The 13,325-nt window shown below is 40.0% G+C and overlaps 2 protein-coding genes across 3 annotated transcripts; both read right to left on the minus strand.

Annotated features, from left to right (window-relative positions):
* Positions 1-2,044: 2,044 nt before the first annotated feature.
* On the minus strand, positions 2,045-4,092 carry LOC146755764 (kinesin-like protein KIF20B). Its single transcript, XM_085525220.1, has 3 exons — positions 3,955-4,092; positions 3,377-3,515; positions 2,045-2,647 (listed from the first exon to the last, which is right to left on the minus strand). The coding sequence occupies exons 1-3, from the start codon at positions 4,041-4,043 to the stop codon at positions 2,492-2,494; spliced, it is 384 nt and encodes a 127-aa protein (XP_085381346.1). The 5' UTR covers positions 4,044-4,092; the 3' UTR covers positions 2,045-2,491.
* An 848-nt stretch (positions 4,093-4,940) lies between these two features.
* Positions 4,941-11,980, minus strand: LOC146755765 (uncharacterized). Of its 2 annotated transcripts, XR_014937921.1 has the most exons (4): positions 11,838-11,980; positions 7,220-7,487; positions 6,345-6,464; positions 4,941-5,125 (listed from the first exon to the last, which is right to left on the minus strand). XR_014937921.1 is itself a non-coding variant. In XM_085525290.1 (3 exons), the coding sequence occupies exons 1-3, from the start codon at positions 11,949-11,951 to the stop codon at positions 6,445-6,447; spliced, it is 402 nt and encodes a 133-aa protein (XP_085381416.1). In that variant the 5' UTR covers positions 11,952-11,980; the 3' UTR covers positions 6,344-6,444. The 2 variants fall into 2 exon arrangements, 1 of the variants encoding a protein (XP_085381416.1); XM_085525290.1 differs by lacking the exon at positions 4,941-5,125 and having other exon boundaries at positions 6,344-6,464.
* Positions 11,981-13,325: the final 1,345 nt, after the last annotated feature.

Consider the following 13,325-nt stretch of genomic DNA (forward strand, 5'->3'; position numbering starts at 1 on the left):
CTTGGGAATCGTTTAGAGAACATGAGATCTTTTCCTACTCATTCCTTATCAAAAGCAATACAATCACAACATTTTCAGATCTGAAGTTTCATACTAACCTCAGATTCATTTAATGAAGTGAGGCTCCTAGTACATCGACGTGACAAATAATTGTCTTCAGCTTTGCATCTTAATGGAATACTTTCTCCAGTTTTAGTTTTGCTTTGTTGTTTCCTAGGCTGTAAATATTTAAAAGGAGTAAAGATTAGGCTATGCATTAGACCTCCAAAATATCTCGAGTTTTCTAAAGTTACAGTGTAAAACCTCAAGCTCAGACGCCACATGAACACGTAAGCTGAAACACAGCACAAGCGTGGGAAGGTAGTAACATCTATTCATTGTGTGATCTTCAGATACACCCTACTGGGTCTCACTAGCAGTCTCAGGCAGTATTCTGCCTCCAAAAGAGAGAAAGCGAGACATTATTTAGGGACAAAATCTGTAACGCTGGTTGTTTTGTCATCCATTCCCCCCATACTCTGCGCGCTCACAGCTGCTATGTTAGAACACCAAAGGCTAAACCTCTGCCTAATCTTCAGCATCCACATACGAATACATGGAAAACTGCATGGAAAAGTTCCATAATGTACACAGAGAGATGGTGTTCTAGTAAATAAAATATTTTTGAGAAGATGAGAGCTCATGTTTGAGTGGAAGACAAAAAGAACCAACAAGTACTCATCACTGAATATGTAGTTAAAGGACTATATGCTAAGAAAAATGATTCCAGCTCCAGTATCTCCTAGGAAAACAGAAGAACAAAAAGGGGTTAACAAGATGTTAAGTACTGACTTTCTTTAAATATAATCATACCTTTTCATTTACAGAGTCATTCCTTCTACTTTGTCTTTCTTCAAGTAAAGGTTTTTCTGGCAAACACTGAGGGCTACTGTGGTTAATGCGTTGTTTTAATTCCTTTATAAAGTCATCTTTGTCAGCCAGTTCTTTTCTTAACTCTTCTATCACAGTTGCATTATCCTAATAAACAGTAAAAACTGCTGAGTTGTGGGACTGGCAAAAGGAATTAACACACACAAGCAGTATTGCAATTACTTAGTAGCATCAGTTTTAGAATTGCAGGCTAGAACACTTAACTATTCAAGAACAGTAACATTTTACGGATTTGTACGGTCACTGTTACAAGTGCAGTAGTCACAGAATTGCCTGGGAAGTTGTAATACAATATATTTTGATTCTTCTATTTTACTTATGTGCTTCAGCCTTCATCTCTCTTAAGATATAATAACCCGAGCTTTTATTTGTTCCCAAATCCTCGGTACTGTGAGAAAGTCGGCAGTTGTAGGGGAAGTTTTGCTATGAGAACATCTTTCTTCTCAGAGAAAGTGAATCCAAACATTCTCAAAAGAGCACAACTCATTTAGTCGTCTGTTTAGCTTCTGAAATTCTATGCCACGGCTTAGATTGGCTATCCTGATTAAAAGCTGGATGTTGAAATAAGAAATGCAACTTCCAGAGATCATCCCCCCTCTGCTTTTTGGTGCTTCCCTTAATCTCTCTCCACGTCCCCTTCTGTCTTTTCATGCCATTGTAGATACTACCTCAGAGAAAGCAAAGAAAGTAAGAAACCTGAGGCAGAACTACTGTCTGAGTATTGAGCCTAGCTTGGGATCCGGAAATGCTGTGAATTATCAGAAAAAGCTACAGATGTCCAGTCTGGCTGTAGGATCATAAGCATCAAACTGACATCTGCTTATCTGAACTACTGAAAAAATTGATATTTTAGTAATTAACAGAAATTCTGTTTCTGAAGAACAAAAATAAAATCTGGTGCTTTTTTTGGTTAGTTGCACATGATGTCAATACGACAGTGTTCAAGAACAGAAGCACACCCAGAATACAAAGAGCAGGTACAGGAGTTTTACAGAATTTATGGGTAGCTAATCAGGTAGGAGGAAAGGAGAGCTGACCTTGCTTGAATCCTTTAAGGCAGATTGTCTCAGTTCTGCTATTTCTGTCTCTTTTTGTATGACATTAGAAGCCAAAGTTTTGAGCTGTTCTTCCAAAGCTTCTACTAACTGATCTCTCTCCTCACGCCACTTTTGAAGATTACGGTCCTTTCCCACCAGCTCCTATATTTCATGTTGAAAGAAAAGCATACACAGTAGAAACAAGCAGAATCTTTAAGACAGCCTAGAATTAATAAGTTTTTCATATAGCATAAATAAGGACTCAAGCTGATAAAAAGAGTTTATGGTAAGACATTTCAATTAACATATCGTGATGTCACTCAACAAGATCAGGTTATATGCATGTATTACATATGTATTTACTATGCAGATTATTGTATTTAAAGCAATCTGCCAGTGCTCTGTAGTGACTAATTATTTGAATATCTTTCATGGTCTACCACTAATTTCAGTTGGCCACTTTCATTTTGCTCCAATTTTTTTTTTTTCCACCTTTTTCCTGTTGCTTGGAAAACCTGCATCATTCATTTAATAAAAATTAAGAGCAAGTAAAATACGCGTTTAAGTTGTTGGATAGTATAGTCTTTATAATCCAGCTCATCCTTAAACTGGTTATTAATCCTTTCAAGTTCATCCATCTTGTTCCTGAGGGATTCCTCCACAGAACGCATCGTGGACACCTGTAATGTAAGCACAGCTCACGGGTTCATTAAAAGACTTCTGTAATCCAACCTGGCCAAATACTTCTTTGTTAAATAAAGAGGAATTCACAAACAAGTGCTGAGTAGGAAAACAACAGCAAGTGCAAGGTTACCAAGGAAGACATGAATTCATTTTTAAGCTTCAATTTTCCACCCCAAGCACACCCAATAAACTTTCAGACTAAGATCCTGCAAAATGGGTTTTAAGATATCTTCTTGTTTAATAATTAAATTTTAACTATTAGCATCACTGAAGCTGAAATTGAAGAAAAAAAATATACATGCTTATATTAAAGAGCCTCTGGAAATTAGTCTATTTCTCTTCAAGTAAATAGCATTCCTCTTCCCAGTTATCAGTTTTTTTACAAGACTTAGGTTCTAGGCTTTGGAGTTACCACGGATACCAATGGCAAGTCACCAGTAACATAGAGATAATAACAAGTCCCCTCCAGAGGCAGATTGGCTATTCTCTTCACAAACCTTATTCCAGACTACCAACCAACTTTACTTTCCTCTGTTCATTATCTATGCGAAACCATGTTTTAACTTCTGGTCCCCTCTAGAGCTTCAATGGCAACTTTACCTAAGATTTGCTGCTAGCCACACTAGTGTGAAATTTCCAGCTTCATAGTTAAAGTTTGAGAAGTTTTAACAGCAGAAAGCCAAGCATAATCTTACAGAAAAAAAATATCTCAGTTGACTACAAACCTCGCTTTGTACTTGCTGAATTTGTTTCTCGGCATCAGAATGTTTGTCTTTTAGATCTGCATACTCTTCTTCTTTCCTCTGCAAATCTTTTTTCAAATTCAGTACAAGGGCAGAACTCTCAGAAAGAATATTTTCTAGCCTTATGTTAAAAATAAAGACACAAAGAACATTACTGTTGCACATCTCATGGACACAGCAATTACAGCTTAATCCATGCCCTGCCTGTTGGTTTCTATTTGTAAATAGACTCTTAAATCTATCCAGACCAGTGACAAGATTTAAACAATTACTTTTGAATTTCAGCTTGCTTCTCATAATCAGATTCTGAAGCAATAAATTATTCAGATGCTATTCTGAGGGATATACAACAAAACCACCAGAAATCCCCATATTATTCTTTATTTCCTTGCACACTCCTGTTTTCCCTTGGAACTCAAGTAGCATACCAAAGCATCCTAAAGTAGTAGGTTGGCTATTGATAAGCATGCAAATGCATTAAGTCAAAGGGATGTTCCCATTAACTATTTTTAACTCTAGTTCATTCTCAGGGGCTCTAAGTTAACTCAGTGGTTACTTACGATTCTATACGTTGCACTTTCTCCATTTCACTCTTTTCCTTTTCCCGAAGAGAGCGTTTCATCTGCTCCAAGCTGTTTTTCAGCTGCATAACTTCTTGAATCAGATTTGCTTCATTGCTACTTAACTCTTCAACCTTTTTGTCTGCAATTTTTAAATGTGAGCTTTGGTCATATGATTATAACAAACCCACTACTATTTGGAGTATGGAGGAGTCCACATCCCTCCCTTAGTCTCTGGTAAGATGCATATACGTGATGCCATTCAGTGGTCACATTAGGATTCAATATTTATGCCAAATAAAGGCAGCAGGGACAAATCATCCAAGAACAGCATCTCATCCAAAGAAGGCCTTGACTTTCTCCCTTGCACATATTTTGCAAGAGGAATACAAGAAAGGAAGGGACTACAGCTAAGTTTTAGATTTTCCCTTCTACATTGTATATGCCTTCCGTAATTCTAGGAACACTGATGCTCAGCTGTGCCCAGAAGTGAAGTTAAATGCATCAGAGCTTATCCAAACCATTTTGCTCAAATATTGCCCATGAGCGAGCAATTAGCAGGTCGTCAACAATTTTGATAGTTGCTTCAGGAAAAACAAAACAAACAAACAAAAAAAAGCACTTGAGCAGCTGATGCTACTCAGAAGATCAGCAACAGCAGTTGAAACAATCCTAAAGAAACTGCTTTAAAACTATTACCAAATCTGCAAGTGCATCAACAGATGAGGAAAAAGCAGCAAAAAGGAAAAAAATAGTGCAAAAAACTTTTATTCTTAAGCATTCAAAAATGAACAGCATAGGACCTTCTGAAAAAGGGATATTTACATAACAGTTACTTCTATTTACAGTTTAACACAGTGGCTTTTCTCCTTATACCATAAGGTACGCGCTTCACAGCCTTTTGCTTCCTATCCGGAATAGGAAGCAATTTATTGTTTTGGAAGACACCCTGTTCAACGATGGAAGAAACTGTACCTTTCTTTGGAGGTGGCTCTTCCACAGTAGGCTTATCTTCATCAGTACTGCGCTTTCTTCCCACTTCCAACTCAGTTTTCTCTTGTTTCAGTGCTTTAACTGAAAGCACTGAAAATTGGCTGCTTTCAATTCCTTTATTAGTGTTCTCTTCTGCCGGTTCTGCTTTAATGGTAGTTAAATGGTAGGTAGTCTTTTCCTGTATTGATATAAGATCAGTTACATTGAAGCTTAACAAAAGGAGCACTTAAGTCTCAGTAATCTTCTGTAGGCAAATATTTACACAAAACCATACAGCTAAAATATTTACCCGGTGACTCTATAGACATCAGTTGCAAATCTCAATAGCAGACAGAACAAGTACATTTTCAGATAATGACAAGTGCAATACTCAGTAGAGTATACAAGGGAAAGCAAGAGCCTAGCAGGTTACAAAGTAAAAGACTTGCACACAATCAAGAGTTTACCAGTTTATCAAAGAATTTCCTGTTTCCAAGAAGTCAACAAAATTACAAACATGGTCAAAGAGCAAATGGTCAGCTCTCATACAAGTTCATCACATCACACTTCTGCTAAGCTGCTAAAATCACTTTCATCGTGACAGATATAATCCAACCTTAAAGCTTAGTCAGCTCTGTCACGCATATTTTAGATTGTGTCCTTGACCACAAGTGAAGCTTCCTTACTTACAAGATGAGGATTGTTAAGCCATGCTGGCACTGCCAAGGACTGATTATTCATCTTTAGTAACTTATGAAAAGAAAAGCTTCAGAAGTGTTCAGGCCACACAATCTCACAGATAGAGTTGGAGCCTTGTTCTTGGAAGAAGTAATAGGTGAGGACATGACTACTCATCACAGTCAGCTTTAATACCATGGAAATACTAAGTTGCAGTGATGCAGACAGTCAAAGACTAAGAAGGGTCAAGTTGCTAAGCTTACAAGGTTAGAGATCTGAGTGACAGAATTAACTATAAATGTTTTCAGAGCTACTTCAGGCTACCAAACATCAAAAAATGAACAAAAACCACCAGAAGTGGTACGCACACATACTTAATCAAGCTAGTCTTCACATATTCAGTAGCTCGTGGTACATTAGTCAGGATAAAGTTTTATGGACTGCATAGAACGTGGAGATATCCTGACCATTCCTACTCGTACTTCCAACTCTACTCAACATACTTTTACTGTTGCTCTTCCTCTGATGTAGGAGTGTGAGGCAGGAGTTAGTGGAACACACTGATATTTTTGTTGTTTGTGTTAACAACAACTACCTTCAGATAAATTTGAATTGTTTACAATTTCAAGCGAGTACCAGCTACATACAGAAAATCAGTTTTCCAAAAATGTGTTGATTACAAGCATAGAATTAGTGTTTTCCTTTTTCTGTATAAGGATATGGAGATGTGTAAAACTCACATAATCTTTTACTTTTTCTTCTAAATGAGATTTTAAGTCTCGTAGCTCTGTAATAATGTCATCTTTCTGCACCACGATGTCCATTAGCTCTCGAATCCTTTCATTTTGTGTATTCATTTTCTTGGAAATAAAAAATAAAAAAAATTCAGTCATCAGTTTCTAATGTAGTGTTAAGTAGCTGAATTACACAATGCATTAAAGGCAAATTAAGCTAAGCTCGGTAAGAAATCTATTAATGGAGCCTACTGGAATAGCATTTTAAGCTACCACAAGTTGGTATTAAAACAATTTTACACAACATCTTCTTGATAAAGTTACCTCAGTTGCTTCTTTAAGTTGCTCAACAGACTCATCCAATTTAATCACCTGCATTTCAAAGTTTGTAACACACAGAAAAGGTTGTATTACATAAGTAGCCAATAGATAGTTTATTAAGTAATCAATTTTTCCAGATATTCTAACGTTTAGGTAGCTTTTGAACAGATTAATTAATTTGCATGTGGTCTTCACTTATTGGGAGTGATTCAAAAGTTTTCTATATTTCTTGGAACGAAAACATTGCATCAACAAGACATAAAGAAGAGTAGAGATTACAATATAAAAGTAAAAATCAAGATATAGACATTTAACCCCATACTTACGAAAGCATAAAGCTGCTAGTTGCAGTTTAAAGGAGAGGGGGAAAAAAAGAAAAGAAATAACCAAAAACCGTGGAATTGCTGAACCTGAATATACACAAGGAACAAACTATCACTTATCTAGAGGCTATGGTTCCAAAGGTAGAACATCTCCTCTAATTCCTACTCAAACTGGTTATTTCTCTTTTAGATTAATGAACTATTTCTGTCTTCTACCTTTCACATCGCATAACTCACCTTTGTTCTTCTGCATCAGCTCTTCTTCAGTTTTAAGTAGTTTGGTGTTTTTCTCTGTTAGCTCTTCTTTGGTCTCCATCAGTTCAAAGTTAGTTTTCTCCAGCTGCTTTTCAAACCAGCCAGTATCTTCCTTCGGGTCCTCCAGGGATACAATGGAACTATGTGCTGCCTCAGCTTGCTCTTTAATATCCATGACATCATAATGCACAGAATCAAGAATGCCCTCAGGATCAACACAGGTGTCAGGCACTATGCTATGTTCTCCACCCTGAAACGTAATTTATAATCAGTTAAAACTGGTGAATAGCTGACTACATAATAGCTGTTATTTCTACAGATAGTCTGGATAGCCACTATGAAGACAGCCATACAAGAAGTTTTTAATTTCAGCTTCAAAACCCACCTCACAAATTCACATACAACATGACAGTGATTCGTATGCGGGGAAGATAAGTGGCATTCTAGTAACAGCTAATATATTTTATAGTATTTGATGACCACACTCCCTTTTTTTTTTTTTTTTTTTTTTTTAAATATTACCCCAGATTGATCTCCTTCAAATTTAACGTACAAGTTCGGACTCCCTTTTCTTTGTATGCAGCGTAAATTTTCATTTTGTGTTGCAGAAACAAGGAAAACGCCCAAATTCCCAAAGCTTTCTGAAACTGTTCTTAAGGCTCAGCAACTATTCCTGCTAGATGAAGAATAGATGTATCTTGCTCATCATACAGCAACACAGCATGCACTTCTTTGTAAACAGCCTTGTGTTTCTATAAGATGTGCCCATAACATTTAAATAGTAAAAAGGAAAATATTTAAGAAAAAAAAGGGAAAATATTTAAGAAAAAAAAAAGAAAAATACCAGGGTGTCATGGTTTAATAATTTTGTAATTTTGCTATCAGTATTCCACATCATAACATCATATAAAGCATGAATAATTTTGCTGCTCCCGAACACTTGCAGTATATTGATGATATTGTCATGTGGGGCCATACAGCAGCAGAGATTTTCAAGAAAAGAAAACAGATAATCCAAATTCTTTTGCAAGCTGGTTTTGCCATTAAGCGCAGCAAGGTGAAGGGGTCTGTTCGGACTCCCCTTTTCATTGTATACAGCGTAAGTTTTCTTTTTGTGTTGCAGAAACAAGGAAAACAAGGAAATTTTCGATTTTATTGTATTATATTGTGTTATCCGGTAGTTCGATATAGTATTTAGTAAATAAGTGTGCCTCCTTAGATCGTTGCCGCTGTTTTCTTTTCCTAATTAACTTTTTCCTTTCGGCCTAGGGCCCCTGCGGGGCCCACGGCCCCTGTCACGGACGCAGGTGGACTTTTCGTTCCAACCGTGACAGATTTTGGTGGAGAATGCGGGCAAATTGAGTTGCTGTTTTTCTGTGTTTTCTTCTGTTGCTCTTTTAGCTTTTAACAGAGCTACAAGTTTTTTTTCCTGATAAGGAGCTATCTTAGGTTTGCGATTCTGCACCTGTGAGCTTGACCTTGAAAGTCCAGGCGGACTGCCAATACTCCGGTTTATTTTATAAACACTGCTGAGCTTTGTTTTTTTTTTTTACTTTTTTTCCCTCTCTATTGAAAAAAAAAAAAAAAAAGTTCCCTCTACTAAGTGTGCTTTATAAGGTACTGCATTTCATTAGTTCCTCTTTTACGATGCTCCAAACATATTGGACCATGTTTAAGCTAGCCTATTTTTCCTATGAAGTTATAGGAATGTATAATAGATTGAAAGCATGGTTAGCAACGCTTATTTGGTATTTGCATGCAGCTCCAGAGGGAGCAACTAATGCAACTAATGCAACCAATAGTACGGATATGGTGGTTTTTGAGCGTGCTTTTCCTTTTTTCTTTGCATCTTTTAAGCAGTCTTCGACTGACCAGTTGTCCCAGTGGACCACACTGTCAATCGTATTAATCTCCCTCAATTTGCTGTTGGTTATTGTAGTGATCTCACTTGGTATCTGGATTTATAACCTCAGGAGGAAGTCTTCCCTAGAGTCAGAGAATACTGAGTGGCAGGGAGTGTGGAGAAACTTTGGAGAGACTTTTAGAGGACAGACATCTTTAGTGTCATGGAGCTTTACTCCTGAGCACTTAAAGAATCCTGAGAGTTTGACTGCATATTTGAGACAGGAATGTTGTGGCTCAGGCAGATCTAAGGAGGCACAAATGACTTGGGGCCTAGCTAATGCTTATCGGGCCTTATTCAATACCATTCCTGAGAGGGAAGATTTTGAGGTTGAGAGAGAGAGTCTCAGGGCCGAGAATGAGAGTATCCAATCCAAACTCGACACTCTCCAGTCCGAGCATAACGTCCTCCGGTTCAGGTACAACACTCTTCAGTCCAACTACGACAGCCTCCAGACTGAGTTCGGTGCTGTCCAGTTCGAGCGGAACGCTCTCCGAGAACAGCTATGTGCCCTCCGGGGTGAGCTGAATGTATTTAACCAACTACCAGGGTCACATGTAGTCCAATTTGACCAGCCATTGGGGGCACATGTAGTCCAATTTGGCCAGCCACTGGGGGCGCATGTAGTCCAATTTGACCAGCCACCGGGGGCACATGTAGTTCAATCTGACCAGCCACCGGGGGCACATGTAGTCCGATTGGACCAACCATCGGGAACACCAGATACAATGTTGGTTGCTCCTGTAAGAGGGCGAAAGACAAAACAAGTTTCAACTCAGTTAGAGAAAATGCAGAAGGAGTTAGAAGAGCGGAGGGAGTTAGGAGAGCAGGACTCAGGAGAGCAAGGGGACTCAGGAGAGCAGGGGGACTCAGGAGAGCAGGGGGAGTCAGAGGACCAGAAGAAGTTAGAGGAGCAGAGGATGTTAGAGCAGTATAAGAAGATGTTAGAGGAGCAGAAGAAGTTTCAGGAGCAGATGAAGTTGGAGGAGCAGAGGATGTCTGAGGGGAATAAGAAGATGTTAGAGGAGCAGAAGAATTTAGAGGAGCAGAGGAAGTTAGGAGAGAGGAAAAAGAAGGAGGGTTACCTGGAGGAAATAACACAAGGGTCGGGGTCAGAGTCTGAAGAGGAGCCAAAAGCTAGATTTTCTTTACGAGAATTTCTCGAGTCCAAACTTATAGATGGGGCAGCCTCATCAACACAGTTGCCACCATCAACACCTGGGACGCTTGATAGAGCAAAAGGTGAGCAAAGTATAACGACCATTATTGATCGATCTTTTAAACTGAGTGAAATTCGAGATCTAAGAAAGGATTTCACACGTCAGCCAAAAGAAAATATGGTCACTTGGTTTCTTCGCTGCTGGGACAATGGTGCCAACAGTGCATGGCTTGATGGCAGTGAAGCTCGCCAACTGGGTAGCATTTCCAGGGACCCACGTGTGGACAGAGGTATTGGCACATGCCAAAATCGGTCCTACACCCTCTGGAAGCGGATGTTGATAGCGGTAAGAGATAGATTCCCCTTTAAATGGGACTTGGAGCCTGAGAGAAAGAAATGGACTGGTATAGAGAAAGGTATCCAATCTTTGAGAGAAAGTGCTCTGGTGGAAATGCTATACAGCCCCGAGTACAATCGTAACAATCCAAACCAATTACATGATCCTGAAGCAGTCCGCGTTCCACGACAAATGTGGCGTGACTTTACAAAGGCAGCTCCAGAAAAGCATGCCAGTGCACTTGCATTAGTATATGGCAAAGGGGAAAGGAAACCCTTTGTGAATGAACTAATTGGCAGACTTCAGGAACTTGAATTATTTATAAGCGCTACAGAAGTTAATCTGAATACTTCAGCCATTGTCAAAATTGTGGAAAGATTAAACAAAATGGAGGGAACACAAAATGATATTATTGACAAATTGGCTAATGTTCCTGATGTAGATGAATCCACGGTGGTACAAGATGATGGAAACCAGGATTTCCACGATCGCCTATTGAGAAAGCTAAACAACATGAGTTCCTCTCGACCTGTATCATCGAAAATCTCAACCATTAAAAAGAGACGTCCTCGTATTCAAGCAAATGACAATGATAAGTCACCTCGAATCAACGATGAGACTACACGTCTTGCCTTGTTGCTTTTCCTCTGTAGTCATGGGGTGGACATGAAGAAGTGGTGTAATTCATCCACTTCTGCACTTCAGGCATGAGTGGAAGAATTACAAGGTGAAACAACTACCAAGGTGAACTCTTCCAAGAAGGGGAGAGTTCCAGTTGCTGCAAGTCAACGAGGTAAACAATAGAGGGGCCCTGCCCCCAGCCAGGGGGGGGAAAGGGACAACAGAGTATACTGGACTGTGTGGATTAAGTGGCCTGGCACATCTCAACCACAGAAATATAAAGCCTTGGTGGACACTGGTGCACAATGCACCCTAATGCCCTCAAGTCACCAAGGGACACAACCAATATATATCCATGGAGTGACTGGGGGTTCCCAAGAATTGACTATGTTGGAGGCCGAAATAAGCCTCACTGGTAAAAACTGGCAGAGACACCCTATTGTGACTGGTCCAGAGGCTCCAAGTGTTTTGGGTATCGATTACCTTAGGATGGGATATTTTAAGGATCCCAAGGGGTATCAATGGGCCTTTGGGATAGCTGCTGTTAACACAAATGGTGTTTATCTGCTGTCAGCTTTACCTGATCTGTCAGATGATCCTTCTGCTGTGGGGTTGCTCCAGGTAAAAGACCAAGAGGTACCAATTGCCACCAGAGTGGTTCACAGACGGCAGTACCGCACCAACAGGGACTCATTGCTCCCCATTCACAAGCTAATTCGCCAATTAGAGAATCAGGGAGCGATTAGCAAAACTCACTCGCCTTTTAACAGCCCCATATGGCCAGTGCATAAAGCCAGTGAAGAATGGAGGTTGACGGTGCATTACTGTGGCCTAAATGAAATCACACCTCCATTGAGTTCTGCTGTACCAGACATGCTAGAACTCCAGTATGAACTGGAGTCAAAAGAAGCTACGTGATATGCCACCATTGACATTGCTAATGCCTTCTTTTCCATCCCATTGGCTGCAAAATGAAGGCCACAGTTTGCTTTTTCCTGTAGAGCTGTTCAGTATACCTGGAACCGTTTAGCTCAAGGGTAGAAGCACAGCCCAACAATTTGCCATGGGTTGATCCAAGCTGTCTTGGAACAGGGTAATGCTCCCAAACACTTGCAGTATATTGATGATATTGTCGTGTGGGGCCATACAGCAGCAGAGGTTTTCCAGAAAGGAAAACAGATAATCCTAGTTCTTTTGAAAGCTGGTTTTGCCATTAAGCACAGCAAGGTGAAGGGGTCTGCCCAGGAAATCCAGTTCTTAGGTGTAAAATGGCAAGATGGGCATCGACACATCCCAGCAGATGTGATTGAAAAAATCACTGCTATGTCTCCTCCCACCAACAAGACAGAGACCCAATCTTTTCTGGGAGTAGTGGGCTTTTGGAGAATGCATGTCCCAAACTACAGCCACATAGTGAGCCCCCTCTATCAGGTAACACGGAAGAAGAATAATTTCTCATGGGGTCCTGAGCAGCAGCAGGCTTTTGAGCAGAGAAAACAAGAGATAGCCCGTGCCGTGGCCTTGGGGCCAGTACGGACAGGACGGGATGTAAAGAACATCCTCTACACTGCTGCTGGAGAGAAAGGTCCCACTTGGAGTTTGTGGCAAAGAGCTTTAGGAGAAACCCAATGCCAACCCCCGGGACTTTGGAGTCGAGCATGTAAAGGGTCTGAGGAGTGCTACACTCCAACTGAGAAGGAGATCTTAGCCATGTACGAGGGGGTTTGGGCTGCTTCTGAAGTAGTTGGGACAGAGGTTCAGCTCCTTCTAGCACCTAGCTTGCCTGTGGCCCCCCTGTCACGGACACAGGTAGATTTTTGTTTAAACCGTGACAACTACCCAGAATGCAGCATCAGGGAATTTTTGCCTAGAACTCTAGAGGACTATTTGTAACTCAGAAAGGTCAGAGATAGAAAGTTCACACTGATTTCTGGGTCACCAGCCTCACCGTACATCAGCATTTTTGGTTTTTAAATGATACATAAAGTTCTCAATGGCACTGCTCTAGTCGGTAGTTCTTTCCCATTCCATGCAGCTCGCTCTGTGCATGGCTTGTGAACCGCTATTC

Source organism: Coturnix japonica, chromosome 30 (genome assembly GCF_054131305.1).
Source record: "Coturnix japonica strain WE chromosome 30, WE-NBRP24, whole genome shotgun sequence".
Taxonomy (NCBI): Eukaryota; Metazoa; Chordata; class Aves; order Galliformes; family Phasianidae; genus Coturnix; species Coturnix japonica.

What these genes read in the sequence shown, in the direction of transcription:
- LOC146755765 (XM_085525290.1), bottom strand. Translation starts at nt 11,951, where the DNA reads ATGAGTCCCTGTTGGTGCGGTACTGCCGTCTGTGAACCACTCTGGTGG. An exon ending in AGGATCATCTGACAGATCAG is followed by an intron (nt 7,488 to 11,837) that starts GTAAAGCTGACA and finishes ATTACGTTTCAG; the next exon opens with GGTGGAGAACATAGCATAGT. An exon ending in GCTGATGCAGAAGAACAAAG is followed by an intron (nt 6,465 to 7,219) that starts GTGAGTTATGCG and finishes TTTATTTCCAAG; the next exon opens with AAAATGAATACACAAAATGA.
- LOC146755764 (XM_085525220.1), bottom strand. Translation starts at nt 4,043, where the DNA reads ATGCAGCTGAAAAACAGCTTGGAGCAGATGAAACGCTCTCTTCGGGAA. An exon ending in AAAGTGCAACGTATAGAATC is followed by an intron (nt 3,516 to 3,954) that starts GTAAGTAACCAC and finishes TTTTAACATAAG; the next exon opens with GCTAGAAAATATTCTTTCTG. An exon ending in TTCAGCAAGTACAAAGCGAG is followed by an intron (nt 2,648 to 3,376) that starts GTTTGTAGTCAA and finishes CTTACATTACAG; the next exon opens with GTGTCCACGATGCGTTCTGT.